The sequence below is a fragment of the Manis javanica genome, chromosome 4, assembly GCF_040802235.1.
Source record: "Manis javanica isolate MJ-LG chromosome 4, MJ_LKY, whole genome shotgun sequence".
Lineage (NCBI taxonomy): Eukaryota > Metazoa > Chordata > Mammalia > Pholidota > Manidae > Manis > Manis javanica.
In genome coordinates this window covers 148,723,122-148,747,541 of record NC_133159.1, presented here as the reverse complement: position 1 = coordinate 148,747,541, position 24,420 = coordinate 148,723,122, and the positions used below count along the sequence as shown (strand labels likewise).

At 40.8% G+C, this 24,420-nt stretch overlaps 1 protein-coding gene and 1 pseudogene across 1 annotated transcript in view; one reads left to right on the top strand and one right to left on the bottom strand.

Annotated features, from left to right (window-relative positions):
* LOC118969968 (inactive serine/threonine-protein kinase TEX14-like) overlaps window positions 1-3,631 on the top strand; it is a 107,753-nt gene extending 104,122 nt beyond the window's left edge. The window contains exons 33-35 of the mRNA XM_073235348.1: window positions 1,429-1,538; window positions 2,809-2,860; window positions 3,314-3,631. Coding sequence (XP_073091449.1) covers window positions 1,429-1,538; window positions 2,809-2,860; window positions 3,314-3,350 — 199 coding nt within the window. The 3' untranslated portion in view covers window positions 3,351-3,631. The remainder of the gene's footprint in view (window positions 1-1,428; window positions 1,539-2,808; window positions 2,861-3,313) is intronic.
* Window positions 1-24,420, bottom strand: part of LOC140849100 (DNA ligase 3-like) — an 854,661-nt pseudogene that overhangs the window by 353,140 nt on the left and 477,101 nt on the right.

Here is a 24,420-nt window from a genome sequence, read left to right as displayed (position 1 = left end):
GACTGGAAGCTGTGACTCACTATAATTTCATTGTAGGCAAGAAGCGTGTCTAGTTTTTTTCAGCATAACATCTAGCATGCATTTTGAGACATGGTAAGAATTCAAGAAATTTTCTTGAAAAAGGCATGTTCAGCAACTCCATGAGGCCTCAGTGTGATGCAGTGGCTGACAAAGTCAATGCAGCATTAATGCCGAACAGACAGAAGTGCACTGTCCAGAACAAGGTGATGTCTCATGCTGGCTAGACTCCTAGACAGTGTGGGGCTGCTTTCTGGGCATGATGTTTTAAAAGGGAGATTCAAAGACAGTGGCCACAGAACAGTCAGAGTTCTAGAAACCATGTCATGTGAGAACAGCTGAAGGAGCTGGGGAGGCCCAGCCTGAGAAGGGCAGACGGGCAGAGAATTTGATAGCTACCCTCAAATATCTGAAATATTGTAAAGTGAAGAGAGTCAGCTGACTCTGTACCAGAGGGCAGAGTTAGTGGCTAGAACTGCAGAGTAAGAGATTTTTTTTTCAGGAAAGCACAAACTTTCTAAGAGCCATAGCTTTCTGATAGAGAAAACACCAGCCTTTATTCATACTTTATTGGCATCTTCTTCCCACTCAAGCACAGGCTGAATGACTCCTGTCTGAGGCATTTGGACAGAGGTAGGAGATAACCTGAAGGCCTCCTCCAACTCTAGAACATATGATTCTGTTAGTGGTAAGAGGCTAGGAGGGAAGAAGTCCTTTTTGCCCTAGCCAGCTTTATTTTGTCATTTTACATAAATTTTTTTGAATATATTTACCGAATAAAAGGAGAAGAAAATTCCCTAGAGTGCCGGTTTGGTTCAGCCAGCATCTACTGAGCACTGACAGTGAGCCAAGTCTGCTAGGGGTTGGAGGTGCACAGGGATAGGACGTGTCTGCCCTTAAAGAGCTTACAGTTGAGTGGAGAGATGGTTCTCCTTATTAGCTTGACAAATACGGTCTTAAATCATTAGATACTTCAATTAGGATGTTTCACTTCAGAGAGAGAATTTCAGGAAATGAAGATGAGGTAATACAGGATGGCTGTGAAAAGGATACCAATTAAGTGTAAGTGTATTGCTTGTTTTCTCTGGGACAGTCTAGTCCAGTGGTTGAGAGCAGAGTGTGGACAGACTGCCTGGGTGGGATCCCAGCTCTAGGACTTAGTAGGAATGCAGTTTAACTTCTCCCTGCCTCAGTCTCCTCATCAGTTTATGGGGCTGGTAGCAATAACTACCTGATATAGCTATGATTAGAATTAAATGAGTTGATAAACATTATGGCACTTGAATTGATGCCTGGCTCACAGGAAACACTCCATGAGTGTGAACTCTTAGGTTGTTTCCTCTGGAGCACAGTCCTGTTTCTCCGGCTATTGTGCATGTGGTTTGATGCCTCATATCATTGTCATTTAAGGGAGACACTTACCAAAGATCAAGAAGTTGGTGAAAAGAAGAGAAAAGGGGAAGAAGGCATCAAGCCAGAGAGAAGGAAATCAGACATTTTTTTAGGAACTTCTGAAGAAGGTATAAATGAATGTTTGTAATGTAACCTGGAGTCCCTGGGCTTTGATGAGCATCAAAGTTATTTAGAAGTGTTTTCCAGAGGCTATACATAATCCTCCTACACTTTTTCCCCCTGTAGTTCAGCCCAGATTTTCTGGTGATTGCCAATTATATCTTCACCATAAAACAGTAATAATATATATTTGTATTTTTAAAGCAAGCTCTCAGCCAGTCTCACCATCCTTTATTGTGCAGGTTTTCTGGAAAGATGTTTTGCTTCTAATTGTCTAGTGTCCTCAAAAGAGTTCTAAATTTAGCTCACCCAGAGGCTGCAGGGCCCAGTATGAACCCATGAATTGTGGAATTTAGGGTCTACAAGTAATGTGGAAGGTATAAATTAACCTTAGCTTCAGAACTATTTTAATAGAGCATTAAGCACCATTCACAACTGATGCCTTCCTATATTTTAAGTTCCTTCACTCAGGAAGTTAGAGATATAGAGACATTAACACTTGCAAATTATCTGGTATCCTCTTCAGCCCTTTCCCCGTGCATTCTCATTCTCCTCCTTTCTCTGCCCTGCTTTGTGCCCCAGAATGCTGACTCTTGTACACTGTATGCCCCAGGCTTCCTGATCAGCTGGCTTCCCATTGACCAGTGAGAAGAGGGCGGGAGAGCAGTTGGGGGTATTTCTTCTCCTGCTTGCCTACTGTAGTAGCTCGTTTCTACATAGAACTGTGTCCCTCCCAAGAAAATTTCTGTAAGGCAGCCCGTCCTTCCCAGTTCCAGCTGTCCCTGGGTTCCAGTAACTGTCCTGCCTCACTCTGCTGCCAAGTTTCTTCAGGTTTAGGAGTGATAGTGGCTTCCCATTTCTGCTAGTCCCTGGGTGCCTTGCCATCCCTTGATGGCTCCATTCACTCTGACTACATGTCTGTAAGAAGTCACCTCATTAAAGGGCCCAGTGGTACATTCTGTTTCCTCCAGGACCACGACTGGCTCAGGGCTCAGAATGTGTAAGCATTTATCTAGTACTGAATTCACTGAGAACATAATGCAGGGACTTTGTGAATTAGCATCATTAGTGTCCATTGCAATGACAGGAAGCTGCAGAATGTTAGGAGGGGAAGCCCACTAACTGTGTGTTTAGAAAAAAATCTGTAGAAGAAAATAATTGCTACGGGTAAAACAGTCCGCCCTAAACTAGAGAGCACCAGTGTGACTTCTGAACACTGGTACCCTTTGACCTAGGAAGTAATCAGGTTGCTTTTTCTTCCTCCTATATTTCATCAAGAGGAACTAAACCCCTGTTCTTGGAAGCGACTGGGTTGGTCGGAACCATCCAGGTAATGAGATAATCATATGTTTGTAGGTCAGCATTCACTGTTAATAGACAATATGAGCAGACTTTAACCATTTACCAGAATCTAAATAAACATTAATGACAAAGACTTGAATTCAGAGTCGGCCAATGTTTATATGTTAGAGTTAATATTGTTAATGTTTATAGATAATTAAAATATGAGGTGAAATTAATGCCAACTTTGATTAAGTAATTGGTAGAGTCAGCACAAGAACCGTTTTAGAGGGGTACGAAGATGCTGCTGCCAATTTCTTTGCAGTCATTTTTGCATTTCTATGATACACTAGTTGATCATAATGTCCCTTGACTATAAAAAGATCAAAATCCCTTTCCCTTGAATTCGGTTGAATGGAAAGAGGTTGTTTGTATCTTTAAAAACATATACACCAACTCAAAACTCCCTTTTCTGTTTTTTTTTTTTTTAAAACATGTACAGGATAATCGTACTGGATCAGAGTGACTTGTCAGACTGACTGGAATTGGGTCGTGAATGGACTTCTGCCCTCCCTGAGTTTGAACGTCCAGCTTGTGAGCTCCCTCCTCCTCTCATCTGCGTCAGTCACCATCAGGGCAGTGAGTCCATACCTCAAGCTTTGTTCAGCTGCTACAATAGACTGAACAATTTGACCCTGTTTGCAGCACATGTAGCCACTTGTTTTCAATCAGATTTCTGAAAGGTGAAAAGTAGGTTCGATTGTAAAAATTTCTCATTTGTTCCCAGAATGGCTTTTAGTTTTGTTGAAAACTTTTAACTCCTGTTACAAAATAAAATGTTTACTTTTAACACTAATTATGTTCCAGTTGTGTGAGGTACATTTCTGTGTTTTAGTTACTAGGAGAGGAACAACCACTCAAAGAGGCTTCAATTTCTGTTATAAAGTTTGACAACTAAGCAACTACTGCTTTTGAAATCTCCATGATTTATTGGCACCAGTTGTCCATGTTTTATAAATCTCCTCCTCTGGGCTGGGATTGCCATATTCCCATTCCAGCTAGAATTGATTTACATAGTGATAGTACAAGTAGGACTAAAAGCCCAAGATATTTTGGACTCTTTAAGGTGAACAAAAGTCATCTCTGTATATTTCAGACTCTATACCTCACATCATTAGGGTCTTAGAGGAATTTTTTCTAATTTAGCCTCTTGTGACTACTGGCCAGATGTACACATGAGTCTAGCCTGGTTTTTAGAGGATTGATACACCTTCATCTGCCTCCCGTTTGGAGCCTTCACATACGAATACAAACCTTTTCTTGGAAGCTATTGTGCTGTTATGCAGTGCTAGTCAGCTAACATTTTATTCTGTCTTGGTAAGTAAGTAGTAGAGTTTTTGTTCATGAAAACAGAACAGTTCCTGTTGTGGATGGTCATGTTCATGTAGTTCTTAGCTCCCCAGAGTTTTACCCTGCACAAATAAAACAGGAAAGTAAATATCTGACCATTCATTTTAAAGAAAGGAAAACAGTTGCTTGTCATTGTAACCAGAGGGAAACCCAAACCAATTACAAGTAATACTAAGTATAAGAATCTTTGAGGGATACAGAGACTTATAACACACAGCTCTTCCTTTCCAAAAATTAATTAGACAGAACCAACATACATAAAAATATATATAAGGGCTAATACACACATCATGAGAAATGGTGAGTTGTGATATTATAGCATTGCCAGTATTCATAAAGGCTGCACAAACTGCCACTGATGTGGTTTGTAATATTTTGTCTGCAAGGCTGGCAGAGCAGACTCGTCTAGTTGTCCAGTGACTATATGATATTGACCAATGTTAACAATAATCATGTTGGTAGATATTGTTTATTGGTTATAGAGCAGCTATTATGTGCCAGGTACTTTATATACATGAATCCTTTCCCTAAACCTGGCAGCCCCACTGTGTAGAGTATGCTGCTTCTCCCACTCTGAGCAGCTGTTATTTCAAACTTCCATCCTTCACTTCCCATCAATATTCGACAGATGACTTTACCTCCAACTTTACAGAGAAAATAGAAGCCATCAGATGTAGGAACTAACTCAGCTTCCAACCACCAAAACTGCTAACATGACCACATCTGTCTCTCTAGAACAGTTACAGGTACACATTCTATCCTAAACTAAAGATGGACCTGTTCTGTACCTGTTCTTTCTACTTCCTGTTACACTGAAAGGGAATCACTCTTCCTGTCCAGGGCCCATCTCATCTTCCTTGGTTATCCTGCTCAGGTTATCATCTCTCTCTTCAATGCTTCCACCCCTTCTTAATCGCTTCTTGTCATCACTTAACAACACACTTGGATTCTTCCCATCTTTCAGAAGTATTTCCTGGATCCCACCTCCTTTTCCAGCCACTGCCCCATCTCTTTCCCCCCACTGCAGTTCGAGTTCCTCAAAGAGTTGTCTACATTGCTATCTTTAGTGCCTTACCTCCCACTCACTCCACAGCCCAGTATAATCTGAATCCCACTCCTTCCGCTCTCTAGCAATCCTTAGGTCACCTGTGATTAACATACTCCTAAATTCCCCCTGGGATTAACTCTTCTGGCCTCATTGTCCATTTGCCTTCTCAGCCTATTCTCTTGGCTGTCTGATATTATAATCTGGTTTTCTTTCTCTCTGGTTTCTCCACCTTAGCCTTCTTTGGGGCTTTCCTCCTAAGAGACTTTGTCCATGCCTGTTGCTTTGGTCAGCCTGTATATGCTGACCACTTCCAGATTTGTACTGGGAGTCTAAGAACAGACCTCCTCTGTGCTCCTTTGTCTACCCATGTATTTGATGTATCCACTTTGTTTTCTTTCAGGTATCTTACTGATATGCCAAAAAATAAACTCATGGTCTTAACAAAAACCTCCCTCTCCACCATTCTCCTGCCAGTTAATGATGTTACTGTATACTCAGACTGGAAACCCAGGAGCCGTCCTTTCTTGACCCCTCTCATTCCTTCACTCTTTACAGTATATCAGTCAGTAAGACTTACTTGTTTTCATCTCCAAAATACATGTCCCTATACCCACTTCTGTCTCTCTCTACTGCAGCTGTCCTCATCAGAACCACTCGTAACTCTACTTGGGCCCTTGCAGTAGCCTCTCAAGTAGCCTCCAGCATCCAGTGCCTCATCCAGTAAATCATTTTTGAATGACTCCTGTGTGCCAGGCAGTACTCTAAGCCTTGGAGAAACTGTGAACAAAGCAGAATTCCTGCTTCCTTGAGTCTATAGCCATTAAATGAACAAACATTTGATTTTAGTAGTGCCAAGTGCTGTGAAAAAAGTAGGATAAAGTGATAATGATTGCTGGGAGTAGGGTGCTGGAGGTGGGGGTGGGGTCACTTAACATTAGAAAAGATACTCAAAGGAAAGCTGCTCTGAAAAAATGACCTTTGAACTTCAGATTGGAATAAAGAGAAGGAGCCAGTCTTGTGACTGAGGATGAGCATCCCAGCAGGGGAAAAGCCAGTACAAAGGCCCCGCAGGAAACCCCAAGCTAGTGTGGTTGAACAAAGTAAGTTGTGGGAGGTTGGGAGAAGGTGCAGTGAGGCTGGAGGTTGAGCCAGCGGCATTATAGACCAGGATGAAAAGTGGGAAACCAATGGAGAGTGCTAAGCAAGGGGGCAGAGAGTAGAGTAAAACTGACTGGCTTTTTAAAAGATTTCTTTGGTATTCTTGCTCCTCTCTAAGTTTTTTCTCCACAGTGATCTTTTTAACATGGAAACATCATTCCATTTACTTGATGAGATCTCTGCTTACTATTGTTGGGCAGCTGTGTCCGTGGAGGTCTCTCCCTGCATACTAGGTGAAACCTCAACCCGGACAGGGGGAGGATTCTTGAATCTGACTGAGAAAGAATTCTCAGGCAGGTCAGAAGAGTGTAGGTAATGAAGGGGTTCATTAAAGCGAGAATAGTAGTGGATGGCCATGGCTGTGCAAGCTGTAGAGAGCAAGGAAGAACAGAGGGAGAAAAGGAAAGTTCATTGAACTCATGCTTGGCATAGGGTTGATCCCTTGCCAACTCCCGAAGCCAGGGTCACCTGGAGTCCACTGTCTGCTTGAATCTGCATGGCATGGGAACTAAGCCCCTACCGCCCCAGGATTTGGCGGAGCTGTGGAGTACTGGATGGAGAGAGATTATGTTCTGAGAACTTCCCAAAGCAAAGAAAGGAGATTTTCAGGCAGGCTACTAAAAAGCATGATGGTACAGCCGCAGTCCTGTCCGGGTTACCCAGATGGGAACTTGCAAGCCCAAATCAGAGATCTCAGTAGCCCCTCCCTACTAGGACAGAGAGTGAAGACTTGTGCTTAAATCTAGAAAACTAAATGAAATAGTGAAGTAACAAAGAGGCTTATCAATGGGGAAAGAGGTCTCTTATTAACCTCCCAAGAGGCTTGGAAGAGCACAGAGATAAAATGCAGTAAGTTGAGCAACAACAAGCTTTTATTTAAGGCAAAGTACATACCTCAAGAAAGGGAAGTGTAGGCAGCCTCAGAGATGAGGCATGCTTAAAGACTTGGGGTTCTGTCTTCTAAGGATTTAAAGAATGGGACAAAGGGCCAGGGGCATAGGCTCAAAATGTGGTCTCATGATGTCTGTCTCCAATGAGAGACATTATGTCATCATCCATAGTCTGTTAAATATTCTGTAAGATAAACTTAACATGAGGACTTTTTTGATGCTGTTCTTCTCCAAGATGGTGGTTATTCTCAAGCAGTGGGGACACACCATTTAGGACTGCTTGCCCTGCCTTAAGATAGGTTCGGTTGTTGGCTAAATACCATAGGAATCTTACCTCCTAACTCCCTGTTTTTTTTTTTTTTTTTTGAGAGGGCATCTCTCATATTTATTGATCAAATGGTTGTTAACAACAATAAAAATCAGTATAGGGGGGTCAACGCTCAATGTACAATCATTAATCCATCTCAAGCCTAATTCTCGTCAGTCTCCAATCTTCTGAAGCATAACGAACAAGTTCTTACATGGTGAACGAATTCTTACATAGTGAATAAATTCTTACATGGTGAACAGTACAAGGGCAGTCATCACAGAAACTTTCGGTTTTGATCATGCAATATGACCTATAAACAATCAGGTCAAATATGAATATTCGTTTGATTTTTGTACTTGATTTACATGTTGATCCCACATTTCTCCTATTATTATTATTATTTTTATTTTTAATAAAATGCTGAAGTGGTAGGTAGATGCAAGATAAAGGTAGAAAACATAGTTTAGTGCTGTAAGAAGGCAAATGTAGATGATCAGATGATCAGGTGTGTGCCTATGGAGTAAGTATTAATCCAGGCTAGACAAGGGCAGCAAGACATCCACGGATGCAGAAGATTTCTCTCAAAGCAGGGGGCGTGAGGTTCTGAGCCTCACCTCTGTTGATCCCCAAATTCTCACCTGATGGCCCCCCTGCGACTGTGCCTGTCTTAGGTTGTTCCTCAAGGAATCTTACCCGTCTCTGGCTAACCAGTCATCTTCCGGGGCCATACAGGGAAATGTAAAGTTGGTAAGTGAGAGAGAAGCCATATTGTTTGCAAAGGTTAGCTTTTTACTTCTTTGCAGATTTATGCCCTGTGGCTTCTATGCCCAGCACTTGTCTCGAGGTATCTTTACCACCTGGAGGAATTATGATACTCGGTAAATTCGATATGAGGCACGAGTTCTATTTAAGGGTTGTAATTAGGGAGGAAGAAGAAAAGCTATAGATGTAGCATGTGAAGGAAACTTGGGAGGATTGATTATTTCTTTGACATATCTTCTTGTAGAGTACCTTAAGTATGTATAGGTTTTAAACTACTAACTAATTTGTACACACATATTAACATAATAGGAATACGGTGACATAAACAAAGCAAATCTATAATTACCATCCATCTCCAGTGAAGCCAAGAAAACCATTTAGGCACCCTAGGCATTTGTGAAAATTTATCTATGATATGATGGATATTGTCCAACTGTACTTGAACCATCAGACAAATTAAAGCAGCCCATTTCTGGGATCTGTTCACATCCCATATGTTCTTTTAACCATAGATAGTCTATAGTCATGAGATTTTGGAGTGCTACAACTTGCACCCCTCCCAACTCCTGGTTGAGTTCCAACAGTACAGATCCGGTCAAATTTGTTGTCTCACTGTATGCACATGCCAGCCTAGACATCTCCCTCCTCATTCTTATGGCAAGTCCAGGAGATGGTGGGCTGGATGCAGCCACAACCGCAACATCGTCCGGATCCCTGTGGAGGCTTTTCGATGATCATCCCCCGGCACAAGTCCTCCAGAGAGTGCTGATGCCAGAAGCTCCTCCTCATATCGTATCTTAGTTCATTTTCTGGGTATCCAAGCTAGGCCTTGATCTTCTGCATAGAAACAAACAGACCCTTTGCCCACACTTTGACATGCCCTCTATACCACTGTGCAGAACTCATTGGAGGTCAGCACACAGTAACTGTTTTTTTGTTTTTTTTTTTTTAATTAAGAGAAAGGAATATTATCAGAAAAGAGTACCTCCATAGCTGATCATCTGACACCCTTTAAGTGATCAACATTAAGGATATTTAAAGCATGCGTTGATCTTTGATTTACCAATAGTTTTATCCTGTTAAGGAGTAATCCCCCTTTTCTTTCTTTCTTTCTTTTTTTTTTTTTTTTTTAATTTTTAATCTACACTTACATGAAAAATACTATGTTTACTATGCTCTCCCCTATATCAGGTCCCCCCTAACAACCACATTACAGTTACTGTCCATCAGCTTAGCAAAATGTTGTAGAGTCACTACTTGTCCTCTCTGTGTTGTGCAGCCCACCCTCCCCTTTCTCCCTCCCCCCCATGCATGCTAATCTTAATACTCCCCTTCTTCTCCCCCCCCCTTATCCCTCCCTGCCCACCCATCCTCCCCAGTTCCTTTCCCTGGTACCTGTTAGTCCATTTTTGGGTTCTGTAATTCCACTGCTGTTTTGTTCCTTCAGTTTTTCCTTTGTTCCTATACTCCTCAGATGAGTGAAATCATTTGGTATTTCTCTTTCTCCGCTTGGCTTATTTCGCTGAGCATAATACTCTCCAGCTCCATCCATGTTGCTGCAAATGGTTGGATTTTTCCACTTCTTATGGCTGAGTAGTATTCCATTGTGTATATGTACCACATCTTCTTTATCCATTCATCTACCGATGGACATTTAGGTTGCTTCCAATTCTTGGCTATTGTAAATAGGGCTGCAATAAACATAGGAGTGCATCTGTCTTTCTCAAACTTGATTGCTGCGTTCTTAGGGTAAATTCCTAGGAGTGGAATTCCTCGGTCAAATGGTAGGTCTGTTTTGGGCATTTTGATGCACCTCCATACTGCTTTCCACAATGGTTGAACTAATTTACATTCCCACCAGCAGTGTAGGAGGGTTCCCCTTTCTCCACAGCCTCGCCAACATTTGTTGTTGTTTGTCTTTTGGATGGCAGCTATCCTTACTGGTGTGAGGTGATACCTCATTGTAGTTTTAATTTGCATTTCTCTGATAATTAGCGATGTGGAGCATCTTTTCATGTGTCTCTTGGCCATCTGTATTTCTTTTTTGGAGAACTGTCTGTTCAGTTCCTCTGCCCATTTTTTAATTGGGTTATTTGTTTTTTGTTTGTTGAGGCGTGTGAGCTCTTTATATATTCTGGACGTCAAGCCTTTATCGGATCTGTCATTTTCAAATATATTCTCCCATACTGTAGGGTTCCTTTTTGTTCTATTGATGGTGTCTTTCGCTGTACAGAAGCTTTTCAGCTTGATATAGTCCCACTTGCTCATTTTTGCTGTTGTTTTCCTTGCCCGGGGAGATATGTTCAAGAAGAGATCACTCATGTTTATGTCTAAGAGGTTTTTGCCTATGTTTTTTTCCAAGAGTTTAATGGTTTCATGACTTACATTCAGGTCTTTGATCCATTTTGAGTTTACCTTTGTATATGGGGTTAGACAATGGTCCAGTTTCATTCTCCTACATGTAGCTGTCCAGTTTTGCCAGCACCATCTGTTGAAGAGACTGTCATTTTGCCATTGTATGTCCATGGCTCCTTTATCAAATATTAATTGACCATATATGTTTGGGTTAATTTCTGGGGTCTCTAATCTGTTCCACTGGTCTGTGGCTCTGTTCTTGTGCCAGTACCAAATTGTCTTGATTACTATGGCTTTGTAGTAGAGCTTGAAGTTGGGGAGTGAGATCCCCCCTACTTTATTCTTCTTTTTCAGGATTGCTTTGGCTATTCGGGGTCTTTGGTGTTTCCATATGAATTTTTGAATTATTTGTTCCAATTCATTGAAGAATGTTGCTGGTAATTTGAGAGGGATTGCATCGAATCTGTATATTGCTTTGGGCAGGATGGCCATTTTGACGATATTAATTCTTCCTAGCCACGAGCATGGGATGAGTTTCCATCTGTTAGTGTCCCCTTTAATTTCTCTTAAGAGTGACTTGTAGTTTTCAGAGTATAAGTCTTTCACTTCTTTGGTTAGGTTTATTCCTAGGTATTTTATTCTTTTTGATGCAATGGTGAATGGAATTGTTTTCCTGATTTCTCTTTCTATTGATTCGTTGTTAGTGTATAGGAAAGCTACAGATTTCTGTGTGTTAATTTTGTATCCTGCAACTTTGCTGTATTCCGATATCAGTTCTAGTAGTTTTGGAGTGGAGTCTTTAGGGTTTTTTATGTACAGTATCATATCATCTGCAAATAGTGACAGTTTAACTTCTTCTTTACCAATCTGGATTCCTTGTATTTCTTTGTTTTGTCTGATTGCCGTGGCTAGGACCTCCAGTACTATGTTAAATAACAGTGGGGAGAGTGGGCATCCCTGTCTGGTTCCCGATCTCAGTGGAAATGCTTTCAGCTTCTCGCTGTTCAGTATAATGCTGGCTGTGGGTTTATCATATATGGCCTTTATTATGTTGAGGTACTTGCCCTCTATTCCCATTTTGCTGAGAGTTTTTATCATGAATGGATGTTGAATTTTGTCAAATGCTTTTTCAGTATCTATGGAGATGATCATGTGGTTTTTGTCTTTCTTTTTGTTGATGTGGTGGATGATGTTGATGGATTTTCGAATGTTGTACCATCCTTGCATCCCTGGGATGAACCCCTCTTGGTCATGGTGTATGATCCTTTTGATATACTGTTGAAGTCTGTTTGCTAATATTTTATTGAGTATTTTTGCATCTACATTCATCAGGGATATTGGCCTGTAATTTTCTTTTTTGGTGGGGTCTTTGCCTGGTTTTGGTATTAGGGTGATGTTGGACTCATAGAATGAGTTTGGGAGTATTCCCTCTTCTTCTATTTTGTGGAACACTTTAAGGAGAATGGGTATTATGTCTTCTCTGTGTGTCTGATAAAATTCCGAGGTAAATCCGTCCGGCCCCGGGGTTTTGTTCTTGGGTAGTTTTTTGATTACTGTTTCAATTTCTTTGCTTGTAATTGGTTTGTTTAACTTTTGTGTTTCTTCCTTGGTCAGTCTTGGGAGGTTGTATTTTTCTAGGAAGTTGTGCATTTCTTCTAGGTTTTCCAGCTTGTTGGCATATAGGTTTTCATAGTAGTCTTTAATAATTCTTTGTATTTCTGTGGAGTCTGTCGTGATTTTTCCATTCTCATTTCTGATTATGTTGATTTGTGTTGACTCTCTTTTTCTCTTAATAAGTTCGGCTAGAGGCTTATCTATTTTGTTTATTTTCTCAAAGAACCAGCTCTTGGTTTCGTTGATTTTTGCTATTGTTTTATTCTTCTCAATTTTGTTTATTTCTTCTCTGATCTTTATTATGTCCCTCCTTCTGCTGACTTTAGGCCTCATTTGTTCTTCTTTTTCCAGTTTTAATAATTGTGATGTTAGACTATTCATTTGGGATTGTTCTTCCTTCTTCAAGTGTGCCTGGATTGCTATATACTTTCCTCTTAAGACTGCTTTCGCTGCATCCCACAGAAGTTGGGGCTTAGTGTTGTTGTTGTCATTTGTTTCTATATATTCCTTGATCTCTATTTTGATTTGTTCATTGATCCATTGATTATTTAGTAGCATGTTGTTAAGCCTCCATGTGTTTGTGAGCCTTTTTGTTTTCTTTGTAGAATTTATTTCTACTTTCATACCTTTGTGGTCTGAAAAATTGGTTGGTAGAATTTCAATATTTTGGAATTTACTGAGGCTCTTTTTGTGAGCTAGTATGTGGTCTATTCTGGAGAATGTTCCATGTGCACTTGAGAAGAATGTATATCCTGTTGCTTTTGGATGTAGAGTTCTATAGATGTCTATTAGGTCCATCTGTTCTAGTGTGTTGTTCAGTGCCTGTGTGTCTTTACTTATTTTCTGCCGGGTGGATCTATCCTTTGGGGTGAGTGGTGTGTTGAAGTCTCCTACAATGAATGCATTGCAGTCTATTTCTCTCTTTAGTTCTGTTAGTATTTGCTTCACATATGCTGGTGCTCCTGTATTGGGTGCATATATATTTAGAATGGTTATATCCTCTTGTTGGACTGAGCCCTTTATCATTATGTAGTGGCCTTCTTTATCTCTTGTTACTTTCTTTGTTTTGAAGTCTATTTTGTCTGATATTAGTACTGCAACCCCTGCTTTCTTCTCACTGTTGTTTGCCTGAAATATGTTTTTCCATCCCTTGACTTTTAGTCTATGCTTATCTTTGGGTTTAAGGTGAGTTTCTTGTAAGCAGCATATAGATGGGTCTTGCTTTTTTATCCATTCTATTACTCTATGTCTTTTGATTGGTGCATTAAGTCCATTTACATTTAGGGTGACTATTGAGAGATATGTACTTATTGCCATTGCAGGCTTTAGATTCGTGGTTACCAAAGGTTTAAGGTTAGCTTCTTTAGTATCTTACTGCCTAACTTAGCTCTCTTATTGAGCTGTTATATACACTGTCTGGAGATTCTTTTCTTCTCTCCCTTCTTATTCCTCCTCCTCCATTCTTCATATGTTCGGTGTTTTGTTCTGTGCTCTTTTTAGGGGTGCTCCCATCTAGAGCAGTCCCTGTAGGATGCCCTGTAGAGGTGGTTTGTGGGAAGCAAATTCCCTCAGCTTTTGCTTGTCTGGGAATTGTTTAATCCCACCATCATATTTAAATGATAGTCGTGCTGGATACAGTATCCTTGGTTCAAGGCCCTTCTGTTTCATTGCATTAAGTATATCATGCCATTCTCTTCTGGCCTGTAGGGTTTCTGTCGAGAAGTCTGATGTTAGCCTGATTGGTTTTCCTTTATAGGTGACCTTTTTCTCTCTAGCTGCCTTTAAAACTCTTTCCTTGTCCTTGATCCTTGCCATTTTAATTACTATGTGTCTTGGTGTTGTCCTCCTTGGATCCTTTCTGTTGGGGGTTCTGTGTAATTCCATGGTCTGTTCGATTATTTCCTCCCCCAGTTTGGGGAAGTTTTCAGCAATTATTTCTTCAAAGACACTATCTATCCCTTTTCCTCTTTCTTCCTCTTCTGGTATCCCTATAATACGAATGTTATTCCTTTTGTATTGGTCACATATTTCTCTTAGTGTTGTTTCATTCCTGGAGATCCTTTTATCTCTCTCTATGTCAGCTTCTATACGTTCCTGTTCTCTGGCTTCTATTCCTTCAATGGCCTCTTGCATCTTATCCATTCTGCTTATAAATCCTTCCAGGGATTGTTTCACTTCTGTGATCTCTTTCCTGACATCTGTGATCTCCTTCCAGACTTCATCCCACTGCTCTTGCATTTTTCTCTGCATCTCATCCCACTGCTCTTGCATTTTTCTCTGCATCTCATCCCATTGCTCTTGCATTTTTCTCTGCATCTCTGTCAGCATGTTCATGATTTTTATTTTGAATTCTTTTTCAGGAAGACTAGTTAGGTCTGTCTCCTTCTCCGGTGTTGTCTCTGTGATCTTTGTCTGCCTGTAGTTTTGTCTTTTCATGGTGATAGAGATAGTTTGCAGAGCTGGTACAAGTGACCGCTGGAAGAGCTTCCCTTCTTGTTGGTTTGTAGCCTTTTCCTGGGATACTAGCGACCTCTAGTTGCTTGTGCTGGGCAGCTGTGCGCAGACAGGGCTTCTGCTTCCTGCCTAGTTGCTTTGGGGTTTATCTCCGCTGTTGCTGTGGGCTTGGCCTGGCTGGGGCTGTTCCTCCAAAATGGTGGAGCCCCGTTGGAGGGGGAGCGGCCAGGAGGCTATTTATCTCCGTAAGGGGCCTCTGTGCTCCCTGCTGCCCAGGGGGTTAGAGTGCCCAGAGATCCCCAGATTCCCTGCCTCTGGTCTAAGTGACCTGTCCTGCCCCTTTAAGACTTCCAAAAAGCACTCTCCAAACCAAAACAACAACAGCAACAATGAGAGAGGGAACAGAAAGAAAGAAAAAAAAAAAAAAAAAAAAAGGAAAAATCAAGCGATTTTTTTTTTTTTTTTTTTTGTCCTCAGGTTCCGGTCCCAGGCACCCGCTCACTGGTCCTGCTGCTCTGTCTCCCTAGCCCCAGGGTCCCTGTCCTTTCAAGGCTTCCAAAAAGCACCCACCCACCGGTCCCGCAGGGAAGGAACGCTCAATATTCTTTGTCCTCAGGCACTGGTCCCAGGCACCCGCTCACCAGTCCCGCCGCCCTGCCTCCCTAGCACCGGGGTCCCTGTCCCTTTAAGGCTTCCAAAAAGCACTCGCCAAAAAGAGAGAAAAAAAGGGGAAAAACGCGCGATTTCTTCTGTCCTCAGGTGCCGGTCTCAGGCAGCCGCCCACTGGTCCCGCAGGGAAAAACGTGGGATATTCTTTGTCCTCAGGTGCCGGTCCCAGGCACCCGCTCACCAGTCCCGCCGCCCTGCCTCCCTAGCACCGGGGTCCCTGTCCCTTTTAGGCTTCCAAAAAGCGCTCACAGAAAAGAGAAAAAAAAAGGGAAAAACGCGCGATTTCCTCTGTCCTTAAGTGCCGGTCTCAGGCACCCGCCCACCGGTCCCGCAGGGAAAAACGTGGGATATTCTTTGTCCTCACGCGCCGGTCCCAGGCACCTGCTCACCAGTCCCGCCACCCTGCCTTCCTAGCACTGGGGTCCCTGTCCCTTTAAGGCTTCCAAAAAGCGCTCGCCAAAAAGAGAAAAAAAAAAAAGGGGAAAAACGCGCGATTTCCTCCGTCCTCAGGCACTGGTCTCAGGCACCTTCTCGCCGGTCCCGCAGGGAGAAACGCGGGATATTCTTTGTCCTCAGGTGCCGTTCCCAGGCACCTGTTCACCGGTCCCGCCACCCTGCCTCCCTAGCAACGGGGGCCCGTACCTTTAAGGCTTCCAAAAAGCGCTCGCCAAAAAAAAAAACCGCTCCGGTTTCTTTCCACCCGCCGGGAGCCGGGGGGAGGGGCGCTCGGGTCCCGCCGGGCCGGGGCTTGTATCTTACCCCCTTCGCAAGGCGCTGGGTTCTTGTAGGTGTGGATGTGGTCTGGATGTTGTCCTGTATCCTGTGGTTTCTATTTTAGGAAGATTTTTCTTTGTTATATTTTCATAGCTCTATGTGTTTTTGGGAGGAGATTTCCACTGCTCTACTCACGCCGCCATCCTGGCTCCGCCCCGACCTAACTCCCTGGTTTTTATAGTGGAATCTTAGCCTTAAGATGGAGTCCCTCCCGTCCTTTCTGTATCTATCTCGGCATTTTTCATCATAGGCAGGAAAAATTAATCGTGCTTGTCCCATGTTGCTGCTCTACCTCAATTGTTCTCCAAAATACTGGACTTTTCTCAGTTCTCCAGCTCCATCATGTACAATCTGTGTTCTCCCTGCCCAGAATGCTGTTTCTCTTCACTTAAGTGCCTCATCATTCAGTTTACAACTTACAGTTCATTTCCTCAGGGAGTCTTCCGGAAGTCCCTGAACCTCAGACTAGGTTAGGGCCTTCTCTAAGGTTTCCTGTAGTATAGACCTGCTCTCCTTGCCCCACACATAGGCCGTGTCTTTATTTCATAGCACATATATAGCTCACTTACAAACCAGTAGACTGCTCCATCCCCATGTATCCCCATAAAGTTGTAAGCACCACAAGGCCAGGGGTCATGTCTGGATTGCTCACTGAGGTATCTTATGCTACTGGCAGAGAACCTATACATACTAGGTGTTCAGCAAATGTTTAACTGACTGATTATTTTTAATTCTCCAACAACACTATAAGTTGGATTATTATCCCTGCTCACCAAAGAGGAAACTGGCCCAGGCAGAGTTCCATGACCTGCCCAGGATTATACTAGAGAAACATGTTTGTACACTTAGAGTAAAACACAGTACCTTTCACTGAGCCTGGTTCATGAGAGCCCTGAGCAAAGTATAAGGATTGTGGAAGTGAACCAAGAGCCAACTTCAGGTTAAGACTGATGGTGATGTAGGCTTTATGAACCTGGTCCCCAGTCCCACATCTTTTCTTTGGGTTGGGTGCTGAGTTTGTGGGGCTTATGGAGTTCTTTACTTTTCCTTAATATGGAAAAACAGAGAATATATAGAGTTCCAGACACATAGTAAGTGACTAATAAGTGTTGGCTCACTGTTCAATGAAATTACTGGGGCCCCCTTGGGAAATTGGATTCTTAGAAATTTCCAAATTCAATTTCAGGTGCTTTTTTCCAAATACATTACTTTTGGCCCCTTTCTGCATACTTATAGTGATGTATATGTTGCTATTAGAAGCTGGTTATAGTGAGGTGCCTCCCAAAAGCTGAGAAATAAATTGGTCCTCGGCGAATTAGTAAGTAAAACCCATTCTTCTATCTCGTATACTGAATATTATAAGTTGTAAGTGGAGTAAAATTAAAGGACTTTCTGTAAATGTGTGGCTGAAAACGTAAAGAGGAGAGACTCGCAAAACAGTGTAAAGTCTGCAGTAATTAACAGAGGATGGTATCGGCACAGGAATGGAAAGATTTACAGAACATAATAGCCTAAAAATATACCAAGGTATAAAGTTTGGAAATATGAGATAACATATTGTCAAAGTGGATTATTTAACAAATGGTGGGATAACTGACCAGCCATTTGGAAAAATAAAAAGCTAAATCCTTGTAGCCAAAAATAAATGTCTGTTGAATTAAAGACTTAAATATGATTTTTTTTAAGTACATAAAAGTTAAGAAAATACAGGTGACTCTTTTACAATCTTGGAATGGAAAAGCTTTTTTCTAAGCCATGACCTCAAAGTGAGAAGAGATTGATGGACTTCAGTACATAAAAATGTAAGACTTTACAAACGCCTGAACAAGGATAAAGTCAACAAACTGGTTGGAAATAATTGCAGTATACTGGATAAACACAAGATTTATATCCCTAATACACAGCATGCTAATAACTAGTTAGAAAAAGACATAATGCCTTCATAGAAATATGGTCAAAGAACAATTCACAAATGAAGCAATACACATAGCCATTTGTCTTATATTAAAAGATGTTGCATTGCTGGTAATCAAAGAAATGTAAATTAAAACAGGGTATTGTTTTTCACATAACTGACCACAAAGAGGAAAGCATTGATAACATTCAAGGTTGGTGAGAATGTGGGGAAACATTCATTCAGTGTTGTAAAGGTAGAAACTGGTGTCACTTTTCTGGAGGGATATTTCTTGGTATGTATTTTAAGTGTTCATATTTGTTGACCCAGACATTCTATTTAGACCAGTTCTTCACAAATTTCATTGTGCATAGGAATCACTAGATGTCTTGTTAAAATACAGATTCTGCTTTAGTAGGTCTGGGTTGGGAGCCAAGCTTCTGCATGGGAGCCAAGCTTCCAGTGTTGGCTGATGATGCTGGTTCATATACCACACTCTGAGCAGAGGCTTCAGAAAACATCACTGTTCTCATGCAGTGGTTTTCAACCCTGTCTGCACCTTAGAACCGTCTGAGGAATTAAAAAAAAACACTGATGCTCAGGCCCCACCCCCAAATTATCCAGTTTATTTAGTATGGGGTACAGCATGGGCTTTTAAAGATTCTCCAAGTGATTCTAATGTGCAGCCAGGACTGAGGACCACTGTCCTAAAGAGAAAACTGGACTGTACATTGTACACAGAGATATTTAAATAAGGAATGTTACATTTTATATATATATCTAATATAGTAGGAAACAACCAATATGACCAGCAATAAAGGACAGGTTTTTTAAATTATGGAACAGGGAGGATTCTGGGAAGATGGTGGAGTAGGAAGTACCAGGAATCTGTTCCTCCATTAGTCAGCAATACACTGGCAGAATGTGTCTTACTTGGAACTCTGGAGTCTGTTAAAGGCTTGCAACTCCCAGGGAAAGAGTTGGGATGGTTCATTTTGGTCAATTTCAGCCCTAAGCTGCTGCTCATCCCCCACCCCAAGCCATGTGGCAGGTAGCTGTGATGTGTTCCTAGAGCACCTCGACACAGCTTGTGAGAGGCAGGATGGGCGAAAGGACCCTGCCCTCCAAATACCAGGGATCTGTGCTCTGGGCATTGATTGCTGCTTCAGATCACAGAGCTGCAGACAGGGCAACTGCTTTTGTTATTGTACCTCCCCCACTGCTGCAAGCCCCTCTACTTCCAGCTGAAATGACTTCCATGGGATTTAAAAAGCCAGCACCTCCTTCCCTCACTTCATTTTCCACTTTTTCCTCTTTTGGGAGCTAGATGTTAAAGGCCAGGGCTTTCAAAAACAATTGCATATATGGGGAAAAATAGAAAGTGACTGTGCCTGCCCAGGGAAAGCTTAGAAAAGATCAGAGGTGACCTTAAGTTTATATCTCAGGCTGATCTTCTGCCCAGAGCCAGCCTACAATTTAAAGCAAAAACAGCGCGCGCACACACGTGCGCGCACACACACACACACACACGAAAGTATAGCCCATTCATAGCAAAAAATAAATCAAGAAACGGTCCCTGAAAAATACCTGATGACTCATATGTACTAGACAAAGATGTTAAAACGCTTTTAGAAGATGTTCAGAGAATTAACCGAAGATGTGGAGCATCAAGAAAATGTGTGAACAAAATTGAAATATCAATAAAAATACAGTAAATCTAAACAGAAATTCTGGAACCAAAAAGAACAGTAACTGAAATGAAAAATTCTCTAGAGGGATTTAGAAGAAGATTTGAGCAATGAGTAGAAAGAATAAGCAAACTTGAATATAGGACCATGGAAATTACCAGGCCTGAGGAACAGAAAGAGAAAAGATTAAAGAAAAGTGAACATAGCCTAAGGGACCTATGGTATACTGTCAATTGACTCAACATAGCAGCCTGGGAATCCTAGAAGAAGAGAGAAAGGGGGAAAGAGAATATTTGAAGAAATAATGGCTGAAAACCTGCCAAATTTGATGAAATACATGGATATAAACATTCAGGAAACTCAAACTCCAAGTTGGATGACTTCAAAGAGACCCACACCAAGACACATTATAATTATTTTTTAAATATTGTATATAAAATATATGTATACAAAGAGGCACATGCCATAAAATTCACAAATCTAAATGTACAGCTAGATGAATTTTGACATGTGTAAAGTATACTCAAGTAACCATCACTCATATTAAGATATTGAACATTCTACCTAATTTTTCCCACTTATTTCACCCACTCTCCCCACCCTTTTCCCCTATGGCAACCACCAGTCTGTTCCCTGAGACACATTATAATTGAACTTCCAAAAGACAATCTTGAAAGAGAACAGTGAATTTTTACATACAAGGGATCCTCAATAAGAAATGAGCAGATTTCTCATCGGAAAGTTAAAGGGCCAGAAAACACTGAGCCAATATATTCAAAGTGCTGAAAGAAAAAACTGGTCAATCAAAAATCCTGTATCAGCAAAAGTTGCCCATCAAAATGAGGGAGAAATGAAGAGAAAACCAGATAAAAGCTGAAAGAGTTTTTGACGACTGGAGTCGCCCTGCAGGAAATGCTTGAGGGAGTCCTAGAAGGTGCAATGCAAGGACACTAGACAGTAGTTCAAAGCCATATGGAGAAATAGTGCTCTCACTAAAGGTAAGTACATGGGCAATTTAAAAACTAGTATTATTATAACAATGATTTGTAACTGTACTTTTTACTTCCCACACTATTTCAGAGGTAAGTACATTTAAAGAAAGAAAATAGCAGTTGCTAGTATAAAAGCTAGTATCACTGTAATGGTATGTAACTCCAGATTTTTTTAACATAGTTTAAGAGATGAATACATTTAAAAGAATTATGTTTTGGGGGACTCTATGTATAAACATGTAATTTTGTGACAACAGCTGAAAGAGGTGAGGACGAACTGTAAAGGAGCAGTTTTTTAATGCTACTGAAGTTAAGCTGGTATAAATTCAAATGAAAATGTTACAAGTTTAGCAATGCTAAACGTAATTCCCATGGTTACCACAAAGAAAATAGCTATAGAATATACTCCTAAGGAAATGAGAAAGGAATTTAAACATTTCACTACAGAAACAGAAAATCAACTAATCACAAGACAGTATGCTGGAAGTGTAGAAAAGCTATAAGGCATACAGAAAGCAAATAGCATGACAGAAGTAAGAACTCAGTATCAGTAATTAGTTTAAATGTAAATGAATCAAACTCCAAAACAAACACAGAAACTGGCAGAATGGATAAAAGCACGTGATTCAAATATACACTGTCTAGAGGTGCACTTCAGATCCAACAACACCAACAGGTTGAAAGTGAAAAGATGGAAAAAAATAATCCATGTGAAGAGTAACCAAAGAAGAACACAGGTGCCTGTGTTAGTACCAGACAAAGTAGACTTTAAATTAAAAGGTCACAAGAGACAAAGAAGGACAATATTAATAAAATGTTCAATACAGAAAGAAGACATACTTAGGCATCTAGTGAAGACCATCAAAAATATGAAGTGAACAGTGACAGAACTGGAAGAAGAAACAGACAGTTCTATAATAATAATTGGAGAATAGAACAGCCAGACAATGGAAAACAGGGACTTAACCAGATTATTTGTTCATAGCAGCATCATAGATGAAAAGCAGAAGCAACTCAAAAGTGTCCATCAAGTGGATGAAGGGATAAGCAAAATGTGCTAAATAAAATGGAATCTTGTTTAGTCTTATAAAGGAAAGACTCTGCAATATGTTACAACATGGATGAACCTTGAGTACATTATGCTGAGTGAAATAAGCCAATCATAAGAAGAAAACACCGAATGATTCCACTTATATGAGGTTAGAGTAGTCAAAATAATGGAAAGTATAATGGCAGTTGTCTGGCTGAGGGGATGGGAGAAGGCAGTTATTGTTTGAAGCGCGTGGAGTTTTTGTTCCGATGATGAAAAAGTTCTGGAAATGGTTAGTGGCGATGGTTGCACAACATTGTTAATATACTTAAGACCAATGCATTGTACATTTAAAAATGGTTAAAAAGGTAAGTTTACAAGTTGAGAAGAGTTATGGTGATAGTTTTACAATAACGTGAGTGTATTTAATACCACTGAACTGTACACTTAAAATGGTTAAGATGGCAAATGTTAACGCATGTGTATTTTACCACAATACTTACTAAAAATTATGGAACACCCACAAGATATAGAAATTATGTCATAGACATAGTTTTATTGACACATAATGGTATCCATAACATATTATGGAATAATGTTAGTAGTAGTATGCTAGTACATATAATAGGATCCCATTTATGAAAATTTATGAATAGATGTCTGTATGTGGTATATGCAGAGAGAGAGATTTGGAAAGATGCTTATTAAAATAGTGAAGTGGTCATCTGAGGTGATGTCAACTTTTTATAATTCTCTGTTGAGCAGTTTTCATTTTGTGGAGTAGAAAGAGTTTAGGAATACTTAAAAGTCAAATCACTGGGACACAGGACTGGAATGTCATTATAATGAAATAACCATAAGCTTAATCAAAATTAGAACTCATTTGAAGAAAAGCTGTTTAACAGAAAGGCATGGTTAGTGTAAAGTGTAGGAAAATGAAGCTTTAGGAGCCAGACGCTGGGGCTGTCCAACTCATGCATTGTGGGTAGGTGTTTGGGGGGCACTAGGTATGCCTAGAGCTCTCTGGCAGGTGTTGCCCTCTTGTGGCTCATCAAGCTAACCTCTTGATCCAATTCCATGTTCACCAACTTTTGTGCCTCTTAAATGTGTCTATAGGGTGAGAATGACCTGGATTTCCAATCATCTTAACAGTTGTGTGTCTCAAAGTATATTAGTAAGTTGCTGTTCTGGTTTATATGTTGGGCTCTGTGCTTGGTTAATGAGAGTCTACATGAGAGAAGTGGGTCCTGCATAGTCTAATGCTGTGGAAAAAATTTAAAAAAGAACTTTGTTACTTAAACAAAAACAATAATGATTTATTATCTTTAACAGTTTGTGTGTGTCAGGAATTTGGAAGTGGCTCAGCCAAGTAGTTGAGGCTAAGGGTCTCTCGTGAGGCTGCATTTTGATGCATTTCCAAATTGGCTCACTCACATAACTAGAAAATTGGTCTTGGCCTCTGTCTAGGGACCTCAGTTCCTTTCCACAGAGGTCTCCCATTGAGTGTCCTCAGCGCATGGCAGTTGGCTCCCCGAGAGTGAGCAATCCAAGGGACCAAAGCAAAAGTTGCAGTGCTGTTATGATGTAGCTCCAGAAGTCACAAACTGTCATTTTTGCTATATTCTGTTGGTCACACAGGGCAAGTCCTGATTCAGAATAAGATGGGACTACACAAAAGCATGAATACCAGGAGGTGAGGCTCACTGGGGGCCATGTTGGAGACTGGCTACCATATCAAGTGGCCATCCCTCGCACACCTGTACCTCACTGAGTGCCTTTCACTCAAACTAAAACAGTATACTGTAGCTTTTACATCTGTCATCACATTTTATCTTCATCACAGCCCTGCCAGTAAGGAGAGCAAAGAGAAATGGGGATCACCCTCAGGACACATTTGTTTCTCAGACAAGGATTGATTGGAATTAGACTATTCATGATGAGGAACATGTCAAGATCCTGTGCTGTGCTTTGTGAGATTTGTGCTAAAATCACCTTTTTTTATAACTGAAACTGAATGCTGAAAAGAAAGAATATATTTTCCTCAATATTAAGAGAATATAAAAAATTATTCAACATGAGCTGATTTTAGTAAGACCAGAAAAATGAAAGCAGACATTGATGGGGAAATTCAAATTTTCTGTTAACCAACTTAGAAGCCAAATAAGCATTATAGCCTCATGGTTATAGGTTATATATCAATAAATCATCATATTTACAGTAGAATCTCATAGAGAAGCTTTGTTGAAGTGAGCTTGTGTCAATTTTATGATGATAAGATGTCAAAGTATAAACCAATAAGAACAATCTTCACTTCAGCCTGGCTTATCCCCAACATCTTCAAGATGCATGACTTGTAAATATTCTCCCACTTTTATCTTTTTCTATAAAACCAGATAAAATGGCAAGCTGAGTGTTTTATATTTTAATGACTTAGGCCTGTGGCACAAAGTTCCTCAATCTTTAGGGATTCCTGTTACTTAAAAATGTGGATTTTGGTTTCAACTTTGTCTCTAATCAAGGCTGAATTTAAAGATCCTGAAACAATCTGACCGTGCTTTAAC